The sequence below is a fragment of the Protopterus annectens genome, chromosome 11.part0 (genome assembly GCF_019279795.1).
Source record: "Protopterus annectens isolate FY-2018-M chromosome 11.part0, PAN1.0, whole genome shotgun sequence".
In the NCBI taxonomy this organism is placed as follows: Eukaryota; Metazoa; Chordata; order Ceratodontiformes; family Protopteridae; genus Protopterus; species Protopterus annectens.
The window spans coordinates 1,323,963,709-1,323,986,276 of record NC_056745.1 but is presented as its reverse complement, the minus strand read 5'-3'; the positions used below and the strand labels follow the sequence as shown (position 1 = coordinate 1,323,986,276).

General features: G+C 40.9%; 1 protein-coding gene across 1 annotated transcript in view; it reads right to left on the bottom strand.

Annotated features, from left to right (window-relative positions):
* The window catches only part of LOC122815068, a 194,020-nt gene that overhangs the window by 35,357 nt on the left and 136,095 nt on the right, over positions 1–22,568 (bottom strand). Inside the window, exon 7 of the mRNA XM_044087311.1 lies at positions 3,522–3,626. Within this exon, the coding sequence (XP_043943246.1) occupies positions 3,522–3,626 (105 nt within the window). The remainder of the gene's footprint in view (positions 1–3,521; positions 3,627–22,568) is intronic.

The following is a 22,568-nucleotide window of genomic DNA, read 5'->3' as shown; positions in this document are numbered from 1 at the left end:
CATTTGTGTACATGTTCGTACAGTACATTGGTGTATAATTTTGTGATCATGCAACTATTCTCCATTTGCATGGCTGCCATGAAGTTAGCCACCTCTGTTTTTAAGACACCAAAGTTAGCTTTGGAGAAGTTTTTCTTGGTGGTTACCTTTGTGGGGGTGGGGGTGGGAGGAATGTGGATTTCCAAAGTGATTAGTTTGTGGTTGGATCTAACCAGAGAGGAGATGACTATTGGAGTAGAGCAGTGGTCACTCATGTTAGTAATGACCAGGTTAAAGATGCTGCTACCTCTAGTGGGGGTAAGAATGAGCTGGTCCAAGGCACTGGAATTAATGAACTCCAGGAAACGTTGGGCAAGTGTATTCGTACATGAGTTGTTTACCCAGTTAGTGGAGGAGTAGTTGAAGTCGCCTAGGAAGAAAGTGTTAGGTTAGACCCTAATATTCTCCAGGGTGCTTAGGAACATGGCATGTGAGTCTTGGGACATGGTTATGGACCTATAGCAGGCTATGACCTGAATCGCTGTCTTACCCAGTGTTAGCTGCACCTGAATTATCTTTGATTCATTATGTTGAGCTACCAGTCTGGAGGTGTGCACATTCTTTATGAATATGGAAACACCACCACCTTTGAAGCTTCAGTCCAAGTTCTGGGGCCGAAAGGTGTGGAATGAGTTATAGCCTGGTAGTGCAGGGGAGCATTCTGGTGCCTTGAACCAGGTCTCTGTTACAGCACGAAAGTTGATGTTCTCCATTTTAAGGAGTGCTTCGAGTGAGTGCATTTTGAGATTTAGACTTCTAGTGTTGAGCAGCATGTCCCTAAGATTACATTTGTTTGTAGCTGTTATGTTGGTAATTTGATCTTTGGAACACCACATAAAAAAGGCACTATATGGGTTGCAAGAGCCTTGGCCAGTATCTGGAAGCCCAGTGGTGACAGATGCAGGCCATCTCTGGCAAAGCATTGAGGTCTGTCAGTCATGTCATCCCAGGCAGACAGATACTGGATCCCATTAGAATGACACCAGAAACTTAGCCAATTGTTGAAATCAATCATTTTCTGCTTGTACTGTGGTATCATTCTGGGTGATGGTAGGATGCTGCTCAGGGCTAGGGTCATACCCCCCTGGGCTACATAATACGAGAGCTCCTCCATGTCTCTTTTCATGTAGTCCAGGGAGGTATGTCTCAGGTCATTCACACCGACATGTACAATGACAGAGTCATATTTGTACCTGTTGTTGCAGGATCTGAGTGCATGCGTTAAGTGGTGGATCCTGGCACCTGACAGGCAGCTGATTGTTATTTTCTCCTTATTCAACCTAGTGAGTGGGACATTTGTGTGCCTCACGGAGTCACCTATGACTAGTGTTTTGGGCATGCTGTTTAGCCTTAGGGGCTTTGGTTGACTGGCACACTGTTTAGGAGAGTTATGTGTCTCGTGATTAGTGTTGTGATGGTCAAGTGCATTTCTGCATTGGAGGTCTCTGCTGCTTGGGTAGATTTTTATTGAGAGCCTCCATGACAGTGGGTGTGTGGTTTATGTTTTTATGTGAAGGCATTGCTGTTGTGTGTTCTGGAGGGCTATATGTTCCATGTGGTGGGGTGCAAGTGTTGACCTTCTCCTCTTGACCAGCTGTTCCAGTCTTGGCTGGAGAGTGCATGGCTTCCAATTTGGATATATAACTGCATCTCTCACAAGTCTGAGTGTTGGAAGGTAAGAGGTGAGGGCTGTCGGTGTACATGAGGCAATTGCTACATTGCCTCAGGAAGCCCAAGTTCACCAGGTTTACAGGAGAAAGCACAGGGAACTGACCTTTAGACATGCCTGCAGGGGTGGGCATTGATAATAACTACTGGATCTGTTTCCTTGAATAATGTTTAATGCTGGTAGCAATTTTGTGTGCTACAATAATTGCTACAAGAAGTCTGGTAAAGTCCAGGACAGGATTCCCATGATGTCCACATCTCACTTCCTTCAGCTTATTCTTTTATACCCATATTTATAAGTATTGTCCAAGAAGATGCTTCTGGCAATACAGCCATTTTTCTTTGCTTTCTGTACTTATTTTTTTCCTCATATATTAAGATCCACTCAGGCTTCATAAACATGTCAGTCAAGGTAATATATTCTGCCACATAATAAAACTGTTCTTTAATTTTCCAGTCTTTCATCAACAATGTAACTATCAACATCTCCATGACCACATAACCCTAGTCAATCATCTTACTTATTTGACTGTTTCAAATTCTGAAAAAAATAGACAGATAGAGAACTTCATTAATGTTCATCATACAATTTTCACTCTTGATGGAGTAAGATGAGACAAAATCACCCTCAAAGGTCAGCACTGCTAATATGCGACCGGGATTTAAACAGCAATGAAAGCTGTTTACCTCCTAAGCTGTTTATCTACCTTTTAAAATGTATTATGCCTATCTAGGCTGGGATTCCAAAAGGGAATCAGTGTGGGGTATGAAGACAGACTGAATAGTTATGCCATGCCACATTCTTTAACCAAGGGCTCCATTAGTGAGCAATGTATGCATAGCAATGAAGACTGGCAGATCCCTACTTCCAGTTCTAAAAGGGGAATCACAGCTCTGAGGAAATTTGGAATTATACATTGTCCAAGACTACTAATGTACACCTCTGAAGCAACAGAACAGCCCACTGGTCAATGGGTGCTTTTGGGCATTGCAACACCCCCACCTGCAGGAGAGAGTTGGTACTGCAAGCAGTACATGCGAGGAAGTTAGACTGCCTGAAGTAGCAAATCTCACACAGAGGTGGAGCTGTTCAGCTGCTTTTGGCAAGTCACTGAGGAGTAGTCAAGGATAGCTCATATGTGTCATAAAGTGATATGTGAGTTGTCCCTAAAATTCAGTGGGGAAGGCTCACACGGTTATAAATAATAAAAATAAAAGATATTCACTAGTCTTCAAGTCATCCCACATATCCATTTCATTCTTAGTCATGCATGCATTCTCCCATCCATGATATAGGTGGCACTGTTGTGAAAAATTGTCTCTTGGATGTATAGTTCTGCATATATGATAGTCCTTGTAATGCAGGCAGGCTCAATGCCTGCAGTACATCTGCTGCCCTGAGTTGGAGCTGTGCAACCAGATAGCTTCAAGTAGACTCTGTGACTGCCAAAGCTTCAGCAGGGCTTAATCTATGCCAGAGATGTAAGAGATTCCTTACCTTTGAATAATTCAGAAACATTTAGTCTTGCTGTTACAGAGCTCGCACTTACAAGTCTAGAAATTTAACGCTGTTACTTTTTTTCACTAAATCATAGTTAAGTATGACTTACAGTTAGACTAATTCTACTTTTTTGTAGTATTGATCTGTAGTTATAAAACCATTAGATCTGTTCTCTCCAGTCATATCTAATGACCACCACTAGAGCTATCACTAAAATGAAAAACAAAGCCTCTTAGCCATTAATAAAGCATTTGAGTCAAGCTGTTACTAAAATATGTATCTAGTCAATGAATTAATAATAAGTACATCTTACTTTTTTTAGAGTTTCTATGAGATGCCTGTAGCCATCATTCTGTTTGTATCCAAGGAAATCTTCTGCAGATCTTCTATTTCTAGCAATGGACAAGCGTTCCTGAACCTATAAGTAAAATACATATATACAATCTGCCAGTCTGTAAAGACATGCTTAAGATAAAAAAAACTACAGTATATGAAAAGAAACATGCAAAATCTAATCATGTGTCCTCTCTGTCCCATATATATATATATATATATATATATATATATATATGTATATATGTATATATATATATATATATATATATATATATATATATATATATATACAGACAGACAGAGAGAGATTTCTATATATGTATTTATATGCATCTCTGTGATGTTGGACCCAAACATATGCACACAAAAGACACATTATTGAGATAGTCGGCACTATGGTAAAATGAATGCAGTAATGAAACCTGCTATCAGCTGTGACCATTTTAAAACTATATAACTTCTTGAATTTGTAGTTACTATAGTGGATTAAGATTCAAGACTAGTATTCTGGGATGAGTACATATTTTTCATTCATAGATAAATTAAGGGAAATAGATCTGCTTCATCCAGAATGTTAAGTATGAGCAACATGATTAATATGCTACCTTTTTTTTAAACAATGTCATGCATTTCTACACATAATTAAATATACCAGCCCACATTCGATTTTACCTCCATTTTTTTAATATGTTAAGTGAATAAATTGGGATAACTGCCAAGTGCTGTACTTCATGACTCACCAGTTGTTTTACAAATGTCATTTTTCATGTGTGGTCTCAGCTGGGCTTCCTGCTGAGTGGAGTCTAAGTATTGTCTCTGTTTAAGATTGTATCCTGAGGTCCCCAGTTTTCTCTCACATCTCAAAAGACATGAAAATTCTCTTAATTGTGAATAATTGTATATATATAGTGTGTGCCTCGATTTGGTTGCCTTACGATCTAAGTCTGTTTTTTTTTTCCTTACATCTCTTGCTTGTTAGGAGATGTTTTGACTCTCCCATGACCCCGAGTTGAAGAAAGCAGGAATCAGATAATGATTTAATGTATGACTATTTTGAAATTCCTGGGTATCCCTTAAAATTGTATAAAATTTAACATTTAAATATATGGCAGTCCTAGACTGTATTTAAACATACCTCTTCCTGACTTGCATCATGCGGCATGATATCCCCCATTCCTATATGCAGTATACTAAAGATTATGCTCCCGCCATCACTGTATGACACTTTCTGTATCATGAGACTTCTACCCAGCAAGCAACATCCTGCATCATAAGCTTTTCATTCTTATGGCCATTGTGCTGTCTGATGAGACCCTTTTCTCAGACATGTCATGCAACATGTCATGCCTTTCCACTCCATGCACTGTAATACATGTGCTCCTTCTCTATGTGTAGAATGTTGCACACCTATCCCCTTCCATATGTGCAGCATGCACATAATCTCTTCCATATATGCAGCATTCTATATATTAATAATTTTCCACATGTACAGCATGCTGCATAATAATCCCGTCTCATATGTGCATTATGCTGCAAAATAACCTAACCTATCATGTGCATTATGCTGCAAAATAAGGTTTTTCAACATGTGTAGCATGCTGCATAATAATCAATCACCTTCCACATGAGCAGCATGCTGCAAAATAATCTGCTGCATCTCCTACTTGTGTAGCATGCTGTGTAATTAACCCCTCCTATATGTGCAGCATGTTGCATAATAATCCTCTCCCACTTGTACTACTCTAAATAATAATCACCTCCCACATGTGTAGCATGATGTATAGTAATCACTTCCAACATATGCAGCATGCTGCAAAATAATCCACTCCACCTTGTACAACATGCTGCAAAATAATATCCTCCTGCATGTAATGTGCTGCATAATAATTCAGTCCACTGTGTGCATCGTGATACAAAAATCACCTCTCATGTGTACGGCATGCTACAAAATACTCCTCTCACATGTTTAGTATGCTGCAGGATATTCCCCTCTCATAGGTACAGCATGCTGCAAAATATCACCTCAGTGTACAACATGCTACATAATAATCCCGCCACACACAAGTATGTAGCATACTGCATAATAATCCAATACCACATGGCCAAAATTTAATTATGTTTGCATGTTTACTAAATGCATAAATGGCTTAGTCCTAAGAGATTTTACAGTCATGTGTCAAGCCACTGGCAGACTAGTATACAAACCAAGATGAATCATTATGGAATTAACTTTGGGCCATCCTTGACACTGGCTTAATATAATGTTATTATATGAAGACAATGACTAAGAAATGTAGAAAACATTAATTAAGGTATCAGTAATTCTTAATTGTTAATACGTTTAAATGCATTTCAATAATTCTGTAAACTAAGCAATAGTTTCAGTTTAAGATTTTATGTAACTATATACACAACCACCATAACTATTTTTATTAGAGGTAAATACAGATGAAAAATAATACTCTAGAGGTATTTATCCACCAGTTATGTTACCTAAAAAAACACAGATAACAAAAGCTAAGGTGAAAAATTTGGGTGCCAGGGATGTAGAGGTGAGTAAGATTATAAGAGCAGTACCACTGAATTACCAGCAATATAACTTAACATGTCAATAAAGAGTACACCAGAGGCACAGAATGTGCATAATCACATATGCAACTATTGCTAGTGAATGTACAAATGTGGTAGAAAACCCAGAGAGAACAGCACATTGTATAACATGAAAACAATGAAGAAATATTTTTTGGTATGGAGTATGCATAGTGTAAATGAAGGGGTACTGGCTGTGCAAACAGGAAGCATTCCATTTGATAACATTGACCTGGTAAATACGACAGAGAAGTTTATTCAGTATTTCAGAAAATGTGGTAAAATAATTAGTAGATGCCAAGTAAGATTAGAGCAATTGTGATGAGTAATAATATTGGCAGCATATTGGAATTTCACAGCTAATAGTAATATAAGTAATGTCATGCAATTCCATAGTTACAAATCCATTTACAGTAAATGCGGTTCCAAAGGATTTGTTTGAAATTATTCCGATATAAACAATTTCTAAATGAGGAGGGTGGCATTCTACAGTTTTCCTTCTGTTAACTGGAAGGAAAATTCAGTACACCTATTATAGGACTTTAGTTTGGATCATATCTCATAACCTCAGATTGCAGGCAGGTGATCATGAATTTGGAGTGAAGAGTACATTTTTAGTAGGTCGGTAGGAGCAGATGAATGTGCGAATGTGAGGAAATTGTAGCTTTTCATTGGTGTCATGCTGTTAAATTGATTAACTGTCACAGGTATATCAGCTAGAACTATGAAGGAGGGCAGCTAGGATATGTAGATAAGGACAACCCTTAATGCCAGATGACTTCATTATTTTATTAGCACGTGGTATTTCTGTGTCAGTGCTCCAGAGTATGACAAGTTTTAATCATTAAGTAGGAAGTTAAAGCTTGGGACAGGCAGCAAGGCAGCATTGGTATTTGCAAAATTAAGTTAATTAAAATGATTAATCTTCTTGTTCTTACAGAAAATTCACATCGTGCATGTTATTATTCTCGTAGGTTAGAATGCAGCCAAAAGATAAGTGGTTCTCTCTATAACAGGAAGCTAGTGTGATGATAAGAACAGAGGATACTATGTTCTTGTACTTTAAAGACAGTTAAACCTGGAAATTATATTACGATTTATCTGCAGATGCCTCTAATTGGAACCAGACCCAAGGTGGGGGGGGGGGGGCTGCATATAACTACCTATATATCAAAAAGGTTTACTGACTGCTTTTGAACTATAAAAGTGATAGCTTGTGGACAAAGAAACCTGGTTGCCATATGTAAGCATGTCATTTACTCGTGTAAATTGTTAATAATATTGTCATTATGTTGACTGAAAGTAAGGAAGTGATCATAGTTGTTTAAATAATTTATAAACTTGTACAACTGTCACTCTTGATGGTGTTTAGCAAAGTAATCCTCCTGGGAGTACATTTCTACACCAAATGTCTTAAAAGAAATTACTGGCAGTTTCAGATTTTCATATTAGCCACAGATTTTGCTGAAGACAGACTGAACTGTCCTCCCCATATCAACTGTATTTTACTTGAGCTGAATAGGTCTAAGTCATCTCTACATGTGGCCACTATTAAGTCTGACTTTTCTAGTAATAGGTGACTTAATAAGCTAAAATAATAGCAGACTGCATAGAACAAAGCCCTGTAGAATTTACACTTGTATGCCCATGTTTTGAGTAGGTAGCAGTGAGTTTAATGTTTAATGATCTTTCAGAGATAATATATATGTTACTGCAATACCCAGATCAAGAAGCTAACTTTTACTAAGAGGAAATGATGCACTGGATAAAGGTCTCACTTGAGGTCCACACAGTTAGCAACATTAACCTGCTTCTTTCCCTTATATGGATAAATGTCATCAATGAAAGCAATTAATGATGTGATGGTGCTGTTGACAGCTTGGAAGCCATTTCATCTGCTGCATTATGAGTTCTGCCCCATGTGCAGCATGTTCCTTGACAAACCCACACCCTTCATGTACCACATATTGTCTGGTGTACTCCTCCTACACGTGTACAAACAACATGCTGAGTGCTGAGCTTCTTTCCACATGCAACATACTGCAAGTTGAGCCTCCAGCATCTGTGACACACAATATCTCAACCAGGTGCAGCAAGCTATAATAAATTATTTATTATGATTTGCTGGAAACATCTTGGTAGTTACAGATGACTTCCAGGCACTACAGTGGTTCTCCCTGAACTCCATGCCAATATGATTGTGTTATGACCCCATTATTCCACAGTAGATTTACAAGTGAGAAACATAAAGGATTATGATCAGATCTCTGACCATAACCAAAATATTATGTGCTTCAAAAAATGGATGTCAAGAAATTCACTTTGAGGTCACTTGATATCGATTGTGAGAACATGTAGCAATCTGATTTGCAATTGAGCACCTTTTCATAATCATTTCTAGTACCTGGAGAGCTTCACGTGCCCCCCATCGCAGGTTGTATAATGACCCCTCCAGACGTTTCTGCAGTTATATCCTAGTGATGCCTCTAGGTGTGAAATATTGCTTGTTCATACCTACATTGATAATTCTAAAACCATGCTAAATACAAGGCATTAGAATATTTTTTCTTAAAGCTTATATAATGGCTAACACACAGCTATATTAATAGTTGACCTCCGTCTAATGCAGCTAAAGAGATACTGAATATTATTTTATACTATTTATTTGTATTGTAAGTATTCTCGCATTTCTCTAAATTTCTTAATAGTAGTGGCACTGCAGAGACTGCATAACCTCATATGAAAGCTCACAGCTGTATGAATAAAATGCTTGTGGCAGTTTGTGTGTGTGTGTGTGTGTGTGTGTGTGTGTGTGTGTGTGTGTGTGTGTGTGTGTGTGTGTGTGTTGCTTAAATAGTTACTGATATATCATAAGATGTTTATACAACTTGACAAAAAATATCTACTGTGTTTATTGTGGTTTACATAATCAAGTTTAAGACCTAGAATTAAATGAATACAACCACTGTAAAGAATACTTTATGCTGAATAGGTTGCCATTTCCAGTTGTTGATAATGCTCATGGTTCTAGAGATATAAACATTTGTTTGAACTGTGAGATGATAACTTCATTTTTTTAACAAGGCTCAGGCCACACCCATGGGAAATTAGAGTACAATTTTCAAAGACCTCCATTGTAGGGAATGAATTTCTCAAGACTTTTTTGACACTTGAAAAACAGATAGGAATGCCATACAAATGTCATCTCAAACTCACCATTGCTTAATACTTAAAATCTAAACTGGATACTTGCCAAAAATAAAATAAAATAATGTTTTCAAAACCACTGCTTTATAAATGTAGTTTGGGACAAACTAAGTTGTCCTGGTCCCGCGAATAAGGGGGTAAAGCGGTGTGGGGAGGGTATAGAGGTAGAAATTAAGGTGAAGATTGTAGTTGGATAGAATAGTGGGATTGTGGTGGTGAAAGGGTTAAGGAGAGAGGGAGATGTAAAAGGAAGTGAGGTAGGGGAAGGAGGGGCTTCTGACAGGATTAAGTGTTAGGGATTAAAGGAAGTAGGCACATTTGCCGCGAGTTGTTGGTGCAGTAATAACTAGCTTATGTCCAGATGACCTGTAGGTATCATGGATGCAGGTAGGCCTTGGATGGTTGGGAAAGAAGGGGTTAAGTTAACTGGGTCAGTTCCCTCCTCTTCCTTTGGTGTTTTCTAGAGTGTTAATTTAATGTAGAGCTGGAGTCTGGGAATATAAATTGAGCTTACTGGTAGGGAAGGGTGAAAGAATACTGAGTGCAGAGTGTGTGTGTGTGTGTGTGTGTGTGGGGGGGGTAATGGTTGGGGGGTGGTCAAAAAAAAAAAAAAAAAAAATATATATATATATATATATATATATATATATATATATATATATATATATATACATACATACATAATAAAGTGTTGATGTGAGTAGTACACAGCTTACCTGGGTGTTGAGGTGTTTCTCCAGTGGTACGGAAGGCCTGGGGTTGCGGTAGGTGTTTCCTGGTGTCCTGGATTCGCAGTTGAGGTCCTCTTGGTTGTCCGGTGGTGCCTCCGGTGGGGTGGTAGGGCCTGTCTCGGTGGTTGGGGTCTTTGTGGCCATCCTGTGCTGCTGAGGTTGCTCCCTGTTGTCTCAGTGTATCCGGGGGATTCGTTGGGCCTGTTGTGCCTTTCCCGGTTGGGCAATGCAGTCGAGTGACATCCATGGGGTAGTAGACTGTTGGCGCCATGCAGTCAGGGTAATATAAAAAAAAAGTGTTCTCCCGGTGGTCGTGGTAGATGGAAGGAGGTCCATCATTGTAATCCAGTCCCATTAGTGTTGGGGGGTGGTGGTGGGTCACCTCCTCATGCTCCCTGGTGGGTTCGTGGGCTGGTCATGTCCATTTCTGGGGAAATGGTTCTCCTAGTGGTCGTGGTAGGTGGTAGCATTGGAGGGTAGTGGCAGATCATCTCCTCGTGTTCCCTGGTGGGTTCGTGGGCTGCCGTGACCTTGTTGGTTATCCCGGTGGTTGTGGTAGGTGGTGGGGGGGTCCATCATTGTAGCCCAGCGTCATCTGCGTTGGTGGGTAGTGGCAGATTTTCTTTTCATGCTCCCTGGTGGGTTCGTGGGTTTCTGACTGTCTTCTCCGGGCATTCCGTGCTTCAGGATGGCGTCGCGGTCATTCAGGTGTCCTTGCATCCTGGTATTCGGTGGTGGTGGAATATCCTCTCTGTCCTCCCTGGTGGTTTAGTGGGTTGCTTCTGCCGTTATTTTGGCTGTTGTGTCCAAGCACCGGTTTGTGCATGTGCACTGCGTTTATTGTCCGTTACCTCTCTGGAGTGGCGTGCTGGGAGGAAAGGTAAGTGTTTTTAGGCTTGATTGTGTGAATGGTGATAGGACTGGGTGGCTGGTAAGTAGTGATACAGTTAGAGGGGCCGAATGAATTATTTAATGATATATATATATATATATATATATATATATATATATATATATATATATGGGAAGGGATATTAATAGGGAATATTCTAGGGTTAGGAAGGGGTTGCAAATGTTAGGAGGTGTGGCTGATGGGGTGGCTGAAAGGTGAAGTGTGTGCAGGCAGGGCCATATTTTAAGGCAATATTAGGGGTTGGGGGTGAGTAGGGCAGTTAGTCTTATAGAATAGTTTTAATATTGTTTCTCTTTTACAGATGGCTAAATTACAAGAGCTAAGGCAGAGATGGCAAGCTATTGTGGCTCAAGCAGAGGAGCTGTTCCAGGAGGTGGCAACATCGGAGGTGATATAGGAACCTGAACAGACCCTGGGTTGGAAGAGGTGATGCACAGTGGCGGGAACCCCAGCTGGAGGGAAAAAGCAACAGGCATCACAGCAGGTGGTAGCAGTGGAGGCACTGGTTCCCAGTACGTTGCAAGACGAAGGTACAGATAATGGTTTTACTATGGCAGTATTGTCGGGGGAGCTAGGGGTTGAGGATTGTGGGGGGGGTGATGATGACTTGTCATTTGGGGTTTTTGGGGGTGGTGTGCAAGGGATAGAGGAGGCTCAGAAGCAACTAGCACAGGGTGCCAGGTACCCGGTTAGAGATGCGATGGGGGGGGGGGGCGGTTGGTTCCAGGGACAGTTCGGTCATGGGTTCGGAGGTAGGCTCTGATTTTGGGCTGCAGCCTGGGGACTGGTTGGCTACCCAATCTTTGGGGCAGGGGACAGGAGCGGTTTTCCTGACTCCGCACATTCCGGGCACAGTTAAGGAAAACATTTGGAAAGGGGAGTATGTGGATTTGTCTGAGCTGATCGATGTGGAAGGGGTCCAATGGCTAGTGGAAGCAGAGTCCTCTAATAGCAAGGACTTGTTGGCAGCTTTAGCAGCATTGGGAAGGCAGAGAGTAGGTAAGCTTCACCCTAGGACATGGGATAATTGGGTGGTTGGCTTTATTTATTTTATGGCAGTGCAGTTGGAGAAGGACGGGTCTTTGGCCCTGCCACTTCTAGGCTATTTCCTTACCATTCGTGATGCTCAACGGTTAAAGCCGGGTAATGCGTGGCTTTGGTACGATCAGCGTTTCTGCAAATGGAAGGCTGTGGACAAGTCACTTCATTGGGAGGTGTGTCATCTAGATCTATGGTTGGCCACGATGATGGATAGTTATGGAGACTTTAACAGAAGGTTGAGTGGGGCGGAAACAGCGGGTGTGTGTTGGTCATTTAATAGTGACTCCTGTTCATGGGTGGGGTGCAAATTTGCCCATGTTTGTTCAAGATGTGGAGGGGTCATTCAGCCATTGGCTGTGGTCAGCAGGATTTGCCCTGGAACTCTAATGTTAAGGGTCATGAGGGTGGATTTGGTGGACAAGGCTTTCAACCAGTCCAGGGGAGGGGTAATTTTCATGGGTCCCAGGGATTTGGACTCAGGTTCTTTAGAGGCAATAAAGGAAGGGGCGCCATTCCCTATTAAGGTGGAGGTTCTCCGGGGTATGCTTCTTCGGTTTCTGGGTCTGGCCATCAAAGAGGAGATAATACAAGGATTTCAAGGGGGGTTTCCTATTAAGCCCACCGTGGGAAAGGGTGGGGGGTTGCAAGAATTTATGATCTGTTCAAGGTAAAGAGGACATCTTGGAGGTTTTACTGGAGAAAGAGTGTCAGGTTGGGGGGTTATTGGGTCCTTTTGCCAGTCCACCTTTTAGTGCTTACAAGGTGTTGCCTTTGGGATTGGTGCAGAAGAAGCGAGAGGGGGAATTCAGAGTGATACATCACTTGTCGTATCCGGAAGGGAATTCAGTAAATAATTTTATTGCAGAAGAGGAGGTTAGGGTGCATTACACTTCCTTAGATGATGCAGTGAAAGTGATTAGGGAATTTAGGGAGCCATAGTTGGTTAAGGTCGACACTGAGTCAGCATTTTGACTGTTGCCTATTAGGAGTGAGGATTGGCCACTACTGGGGATGCGGGTAGGAGATAAGTACTACTTTGATAAAGCTATGCCTATGGGTTGTTCAGTGGCGTGTGCAACTTTTGAGAAGTTCAGTACAGTATCGCATTAGATTTGGCAGCATAGAGTGGGAACTCAAAAGGCATTGCATTATTTAGATGATTTTTTGTTGGTGGGTGAAGGAAGGGTAGGAGCACAGGAGGTTTGCAGGAGTTTATGATTATGTGTGAGGAGTTATGGGTACCATTGGCTCAGCATAAGATGGAGGGTCCGGCAAGACCATTAGAATTTCTGGGATTAACAGTTGATGCGGATCAGGGACTGTTTTGTTTACCCAAGAATAAAATAGAGAGGCTTAGGTCGGTTATATGTTTGGTGCTGGGTAAGGATAAAATTCGGATTCGTTCAGTTATGGAGTTGCTTGGGCTTTCGAATTTTGCCTGTCAAGTGGTGCACCCAGGGTGAGCTTTTTGCAGGTCAGTGGCATATTTGCTGAAAGGGGGTCAGAGCAAACACCATTGGGTTAGGGTAACCCAACTGGTACAGGAGGACTTGGTGTTGTGGAATGGGTTTTTGCAACAATTTAATGGGATATCTTTTTGACAGTCAGACTGGGTGGGGCATGAGGAATTTCAGTTGTTTACGGACACAGCTTGGAGGGCTGGCATGGGGGCCTATTTCAGGGGTCGGTGGTTTGTGGCTGAATGGCCGTGGGATTGGGAGGAGGTATGGAAGCAGAATATGGCTTTTCTAGAGTTGATGTCTATATGGGCAGCTTCTGTGGTGTGGAAGGAGCAATTGAGGGGCAAATGTGTAGTTTTTCACTCTGACAAAATGGCTGTAGTAAGGGTATTGCAAAAGAAGACTGCTAAGTCGGGTTTGTTATTGTTGGTATTATGTAAATTGGTTTTGCAGAGCCTCTTAATAAATTTTTCTTTTACAGGAGTGCATGTGCCTGGAGTAAGGAATGAGATTGCTTATAGCTTGTCCCGATTTCAGTTTTGTAGGTTTCGAGGGTCGGTTCCATGGGTGGAGGAGGTGCCAGAAATCCTGCCAGAGGTGTGGAATCTTGGGTCAATGTAGCCAGGCGGTTGGTACAGCATACCTGGGACCCTTCTATGAAGTAGGCATATGGTAGGGCTCTTTCTGATTTTAATCAGTTTATTTTTCAGCTGCCAGAAGAAGAAGGGGTGTGGTCAGAGGAATTACTACTGCAATATGTAGCTTGTGCTTGGGGGTTAGGCAAGGCTTTGCAGACGGTTAAGGTGGATTTGACAATTTGCAATTAGTATTTTCGCTAAGGTAGTGGGGTTGCAGGATTTCATTAAGTCTTAGACATTAGGGTGTATGTTGAGGGGTTGGGGTAGAGTGGTGTTGGAATGTAGGGATATTCGATGTCCGATTACAAGGGTTATATTGAAAGTTTTGTTGAAAGGGTTAGATTTGTTGCAAAAGGGGTCTCCAGATTACTTTATGTGGGGTGCATTATGTACATGGTTATATTTTGGCACTTTCTGTATTTTGGAGTTTTTAGGCTCTTTATGTTGGAAGGATATCATTATAGGGGAGAGTGAGGTTACTACTGCATTAAGGAGGAGTAAGACAAATCAATTGGGTTGGGGATGTGTGGCGGTGCTTAAAACTGACAAGAATCCTTGCATTTGTCTAGTAATGTGAGCAAAAGAATTTATGAAGAGACGGAAGGGGAGTGTGGATCAGTTGATATTTTGTTCAGTGGATGGGAAGGTGGTGTCGAGTAGTAGATTCATAACCTTGGTGAGGAGGGTTTTACGTTGCATGGGATTTCCGGTGGAGAGGTTTGCAGCTCACTCATTCAGGTTAGGTAGGGCTTCAGATTTAGCTAGAGAGGGTAGTTCCATTGAATTGATTAAAAGAGTAAGGAGGTGGTCTTCAAATGCATTTTTGTCTTATATTAGATAAGTTGTGGTCTGATTACTAATTTTTCTTCATTTCTTTTAGGGAAGCACATTATCATCTTGGGGCATTCGTACATCCACTGGACAGAGAAGCGTGCTTTGGTTATGGATGAAGGGGTACATTTGTTTTTATCCTATTTAGGGTGGTCAGTGACTTGGCATAGTTTTAGGGGTCTTAGGTGGGATGGGTTGTTGCATGAATTTGAGAGGGCTAAACTGAAGGTGGGTTGTCCTTGTATACTAGTCATTCATTTAGGGGGCAATGACTTGGGCATTGTTTCTAAAAAACAATTATTGGGCATTATGCTGCAGGATTTGATGAGATTACAGGCATTGTATCCAGGTATGGAAATTGTGTAGTCATAGTTGGTTCCTCATTTGTGTTGGAGGGCTGCATATAGTTATAGGGTGACTGAAAGGATCAGAAGGTCTGTTAATCAAAGGCTGGCTAGGCAATTAAGGATTTTGGGGATGCATACCATTGACCATAGAGATTTTGGGGATGGAGAGGAGTCTTGGTATCGGACAGATAGAGTACACCTTAATTACATAGGACTGGATCTTTTTAATTTGCATCTGAAACTCTTTTTAGAGGATATGATTGCGGCCTGGGTTTAGGAGGGGAACAGCCTGGGATCAAGCTGGTGGCGGAGAAGAGGGACAGGATTGTCCTCTTCTGTTCCCCCCTCTAAAGAAGGCAGTTATTAGTTAATGGTTTTGGTATGGTGATGTTGTGAGTAGGTACGCTGCCTCTTTATGTGGGTGAATAGGTACACTGCCCCGGTAGAGGAGGTATCAGGGTGAGCAGGTATGCTGCCCTGAGGTAAATTTCATCCAGGATGAGTGGTGACGCTGCCCTGAGATCATTGTTACTGAGGAAGATAACTAATGTTGGTTTTATGTGTATAAAGTTCATTGTATAATACAGTTTAATAAAGATCATCAAATGTCTAGGTCATCAAATGTCTTTATGGGTTTGGTATGGTTATTCAAAGGGGGGACAGGACAAATGTAGTTTGGGACAAACTAAGCTGTCCCGGTCCCGTGAATAAGGGGGTAAAGAGGTGTGGGGAAGGTATAGAAGTAGAAATTAAGGTGAGGATTGTAGTTGGATAGAATAGTGGGAATGTGGTGGTGAAAGGGTTAAGGAGAGAGGGAGATGTAAAAGGAAGTGAGGTAGGGGAAGGAGGGACTTCTGACAGGATTAAGTTTTAGGGAATAAAGGAAGTAGGCACATTTGGCGTGAGTTGGTGGCCCTCCCACCCTCCCTTTTTTTTGTATATGGATGGAAGATGTGGGCAATTTGAGGGGTGGAGAAGAGGGACAGGATTGTCCTCTTCTGTTCCCCTTCTAAAGAAAGTGGTTATTGGTTAATGGTTTTGGTATGGTGATGAAGTGAGTAGGTACGCTGCCTCTTTATGTGGGTGAGTAGGTACGCTGCCCTGGTGGAGGAGGTAAATTCATCCAGGGTGAGTGGTGACGCTGCCCTCAGATCATCAGTGCTGAGGAAGATAACTAATGTTGGTTTTATGTGTATAAAGTTCATTGTATAATACGGTTTAATAAAGGTCGTCAAATGTCTTTATGTGTTTGGTGTGGTTATTTAAAGGGGGGACAGGACAATAAACAATACCTGACAGTTAAAACTGTTCTCATCTACTACACTACTAATAGAACACAAGGATATTTACCACATTAATCACTGCTGCAATAACCTTAACTATATGAGGTTATATCCTGCCAAGGGTATAACAGCTGCCCAGCTTACAAAGCTTCAGAGCACCTTCCATGCACCCAAACTGTCAGACAGCATGAGATGAGCTGACTACAAAACAAGTTTGAGCATCAAGCCCTTCAGAGCTTTACTGCTCCTAAAAGAGTACTGTCCTCTGAGGCTTTCAAAGACTGATGCTCAGCTTTTGCTACTTCTTTGCTGAGCAGATAAGTTTCCTTTGGGGAAAACTTCCATTTAATAATTTTTGCTTATGATTTACACTTTCCTCTTCAGGAAAGTTATTTTGTAGCTAGGCGTTTGTATTTTAATGGACTGTTATGAGGCTTTATTGCACTTTTACTTTTTTTCTGACAGTTTAAAAATAGTTTATAAATAAATGAAAATCAGTATTTCTGTAGAAAAATGTATTTAGTTCACATTGTGAGGCTGGCCTGTTGTTTTAAAATGTTTTTTACTGTGTTTGCCTGAGAAAAGGTGACTTTTAAACTTTTTATTTTATTGGCATTTGCTGCTTGTTTTCCCTGGGTAAGAGGCACCATTTTTGGGTTGACTATGGAGCAATATGTCAGTGCCATGTCCAGTCCTTCTTCCTTCTTCAGCTACAAAGAGAAAAAGTTAAGCAAACAGCCTCTGATACCAAAGGAGGCTAGAAATTTGCCTCAGTCTCAGGTGGGTGACACTGTTGTGGCCATTTGTTGTACTTCAGACCAGCCATCTTTTACCCCGAATCCCTCTGGTGTAGCACTTAGTCACTATGCACAGGGGGTTAGCCACACCCTCTACAGCTGTTGGGTTCTCCCTCCCTGGGCAAGAGAGAGTCACTCCTGTTGGTCCTGGGACAGAGAACAATGAAGGTGTTCCTGTTTAGTCTGAATATTGTGCCCATCTCTAGGGAAGCTGCTACAACAAATAACACTGCTATCACCAATTTTTCCTGTCAAAAAGGAGCAGAAAATGAAGCATGTATCTGCCCCTCCTCAAATTTCCTTAAACAAGAGTGATTTTTGGGGTCTGGCTGTCTTTAATTCAGGCCACTGATCCTTCTTGTAAGACATTTTCTAATAAAAGAATGTGGGATGCTTTCTTTCCTGAAGAAATTCAAAATTCGGAATCTGGACAGGAGAACAAATGGACAAACACAGGGTTTTCTCCTCAGATTTCTGATTCAGACTCAGAGGAAAACTCAGTTTGTGATTCTCACTATGGGGGCCTCTCTTTTCTGAAACTATTTCTAGAATGTGCCACTGTTAATAATGTGAGAACACCTGCGGTTTCACGGTCCCTTAGGAAATACTATGAGTTATTACAGAAGGAATTTCCAGAGGGTCTATATTAGAAGAATGAATGTTTAGGTGATCGAACACCTAAACATCGATCTTCTAATATCGAAAGCAAAAAATGGTAAACGGCCAATTTAACACAGGGAAAGATTCCCCTTGGCCATTCGCCTGAGTTTGCTATATCCCTACTACTGAGTGATCTCGAAGTTGGTATATTTAGTTAGGGGGGGTGTGGGGGGCACAGCTCCCCACATCGGAGGGTGGGGGGGCAAAACCCCTTACTTAATTTAGATGTAAAGTAATGTTTTTTGTGTTGTGGCCGAGGGACGTGTTTCACTGGGGCATTCAACATTGTGTGGTTTGATATTAGAAGATCGATGTTTAGGTGTTCAATCACCTAAACATTCAGTCTTCTTATATAGACCCATTTCCAGAATCTGCACCCATTCTTCCAGGTTTGTTTGCATGGGAGAATGTGTACTGCCTGCAGTTTTCAGGACAGGTACCCAACTAGTCAGAACAAGTCAGACAGGATGTATAAAGATACTCATTCTTTTAAGTTTTTCTAGTTTTCCCAAATCTGATCCAGTAGCTGTAGTTAATCCTTCTGCTGCTAAACAGTTAATTCCAATTCTACTATTTCTGATAAGGATGGGAAAATTATTGATAAGTATGGGGAAAAGTGTATGTTTCTGCAACATTGATTTTTCAGAAGTTTAAACTGTCTGACTCATGTTAACGTTTGTCTTGAGTAATTGTGAAAGTATGAGGAATGGTTTATCTGCAGTTTCTTCATGTGAGGAAAATCTGCTTTAAATAATTTAATTTCTTTTATTGTTCAAGTCACCACTCATTGTACTCAGTGTGTATATGACTCTATTGATACTTCTTCAAGGTTATGGCCACTGGCATTGTTTTGAGGAGGTTTACATGGCTGCATTCCCAGAACCCCCAGATAATGTTAACAATGAGATTTTAATGTCTCCTTTGAATACAGATTTAGTTTTTGGCCCTTCTGCTGGAAAGGTGATCAAGAAGTGTGATGAAAGGGATAGGTTGATACTAGGAAAGATTTTTCAGCCCTCATTTTCCAAATTTTCCTAGGAATTCTTTAACTCCTCATCCAGTTTTGGCAAGAAACAAAATAAACAGTCTCAACAAGATGCAAATAAACAGACATTTAAGAAAAAATACCAAGAGGGTTCCAAGAAAAATTTTGTAAACTCCCAAAACAAGGACAGTCCAATAAGTCAAAATGACTATTTAAGAAACGTTGCTCCCCATCTCACCATGGCATCCTCTTTTGTCTTCCAGAAGGTCTGATTCTCCACTTATTCTCTTTGGCAACAGATAGTTTCAGACAAATGGGTTCTGAAGATAATTCATCAAGATTACAGATGGCAAAGGGGTAAGTACTCATCCTCCAGAACAGACTCTTTTACTTCCACCTGTCTTTCATCACATACTGTCCCAGGGACTGATAGAACCAGTTCCCCCTTCCCATGTGGAAAAGAGGTTTTATTCAAGGGTGTTTTTATTGTTAAAGAAAGAAAATACTTAAAGAACGGTTCTAGGTCTTTCTTTCCAAACCTTGCTGTGATAGTGTCCAAATTCAAAATGATGTCACTTCACAACCTGTTTCCTCTTCTTCCTCAGTCAAGTTTCCAGATAACCCTAGATTTAAAATATGTTTATCATCACTTCAATATTCAACCAGATTTCAGGTGTTTTTTAAGGTTTTGTGTGTCTGGATCATATTATTGTTTCTATGTCCTACCCTTTGACTATCCACTGCACCAAGAGTGTTCACAAAGTGTCTAGCTCCAATTATAGCTCACTGCAGGCTACAGGGTATTTGCATTTTTCCATATTTAGACAACTTGCTTATTTTTGCAGAGTCTTTTTTCAAAGTGTCAAGAATCTCTCTCATGGGTGAGAGATCTTTTACACAAGCTGGCATTCTACCAGAATACTTAGAATTCTTTCTTGACTCTTTCTCACAGGATGGTGTTTCTAGGATGTCAACTAGACACCACAGTTCAAAAAGCTTTTCTTCCACAAGTGAACATATATCTATAACTAGCTCTATTTCTAGGGTTTTCCACTTAGACTTCAGTCACTGTAAGATGATACCTCAGGATTTTGGGTCTCATGGCTTCTATGGCTTCCATGATACCCCTGGCAAGACTCCACATGAGAAAGATACAGTTGTATCTGAAGTCGCTTTGGTCCTAGCAGCTACACCCTTTCCCTTTTCAAATCCCAGTGATAGGGTTTATCAGAAAATAAATCACTTGGTGAGGAAAACAGATATCCCCAAGTCTGGATCTAGCCTTTTCCCTACCTTTTCCAATGACATCAGTCAGAACAAGAGCCTAAGACTTTGTTTGGGGAACAGTTTCAGGAAGGATAAAAGTGCAAGCTGTGTGAAACACTAAGGACAGATGCAAGCACATTAATATAAAACAGGTGCTTGCCTTGATCAAGATACTCAACTCTATAAATCATCTTCGGTCATCAGGACACCTTCAACTTGTTACAGATAATGCCACAGTTATATGGTACATCAGAAAGCAAGTGGGGACCAGGCTGTACTCCATTTATAGGTTAGCTATGTTAGCTTAAGATAAAGCTTCACTGCAAAATTTCACATCCTACATTCTGTCAGAGCAAAGCTGTGTGGCAGAAAGCTGAGCAGGACAAGGACACCCTCATGAATGGAAACTAGGTCAGTGGGTTTTCCAAGATTTGATCCTTTTCTTGGGAGTTGCTCAAGTAGACCTCTTTGCCTCCTCACTGAACAATCACCTGGCAAGATTCTGCTCCAGGACTACATGCAAGAAGACCTGGAAGACAGATGCCTTTTCTTCTCCTTGGACAGGAATGTTTCTGTATATTTTTCCATCCTTTCATCTTATATCAAGGGTACTTCTAAAGATTCATAAAGAATCCCCAAGATAAATGTGGTGACTCCCATCTGGCCCAGGCAAATATGGTACTCCCTTCTTTTGGAAATGGCCAGGGGCAATTACCACAAGCTTCCTCACTCACTATATCTACATACACTCGAACAGGTGTGTTAATATATCCTGACACCGATCAACTGCAGCTGACTGCCTGAATGATAGGGTCATAGTTCCTTTTCAGCACCTCTTTACTGAAGATGTGCAGCAGGTACTAATAGAGTCACGAAGATCTCTTACTAGCAAATCATATATTTGCAAATGGAAAAGGTATTTAAGTTTGTGCCAACAACATAACCAGTACCCATTTAACACTACTTATTCTCTGATTTTACAATATTTGTCTGATTTACTATCCTATGGCCTTTCTTATGCCTCTATCAAGATTCATGTATAACCTATTTCAGCATGTCTGTCCATGGTTTCTCTTCTCTCACATCAAAATGTTTTTGAAAGGGTTTTGTATGAGAACAATGCAGGAAGCTAATTGTGGGCAATGTTACCTACACTGAGGCTGAAGGTATAGCTAACTTACTGGCCAATACATTTTGCTCTAATACCCCCCCTCCTCCCTCTGTTTGTCCCTCTACATATACCAGAAGGTGACTCACCTCCAGCTATCAGACAATAGCAAGACCTGATGGTGCTATCAAAAGCTAAAAATAATGCATCAATGGGCCCTGACAATATCCTTGGATGCATCTTAAATAGCATTAAGCATGATTTAGCCACACCCCTAAAAACACTGTTTAATATTAGTCTCCATACAGGATTTGTACTGAGTGAATGCAGAACAGCTACAGTCATTCTCCTTGCATAAGACACGACCTTCCACAGACCAATAAATCTGACCAACCTCATATGCAAAGCCATGGAAAGACTTATCAAAGAATTACTCAATGAGGGCACAGGGATAAGACAATAGGACATAGACCCTTCTCAATCTGGATTCATCAAGGGCAAGTCATGCTTACTCAACGTGGTAGATTTTTTTGAAAAGGTCACTAAGGCAATGAATGAAGGTAAAATGGTACACACCACATACATCAATCTGGCCAAAGCTTTTGACACAATTCCTAATTCAGGCATAACAGAAAAGCTAAATAAGCTTGGAATAAACCCTTATGTCATCAAATGGATTGTTAACTGCCTCACAGATTGAAAGAGACCAGTCAGCAGTGAAGTCCCATAGGAGATCTTCTGTTTGGCATCTTCTTTTCTGAGGTAAAAGCCAATACTAAAGGCCTCTGGCTGACAAATTTTACAGATGACTGCAAGCTATGAGCAGTTATTGAATCCCCAAATGACTTTACTATCCTGCAGGTAGATTTGCCTCAAATAAATAACGTGTCAAAATCATGTTCTGAAACTAAATGCCAAAAAATGCATTATGGTATCCCTTGGGACATCATCTACCCCAGAGAAGTACTTTGACAATATGTCCCTAAGAGTTGAGCCAGTTGTTTAGGATTTGGGAACTTATGTGGACCTAAATTTTGACCAACATATGTCTATTGTTATAAGAAAATCCTTCTATATTGCACAGCTTCTAAACAAAGGGATTTTGTATAGATCTAAGGATGTCATTGCCTCCCTTTACTCAGACCCTCATTAGGCCAGTCATTGAATA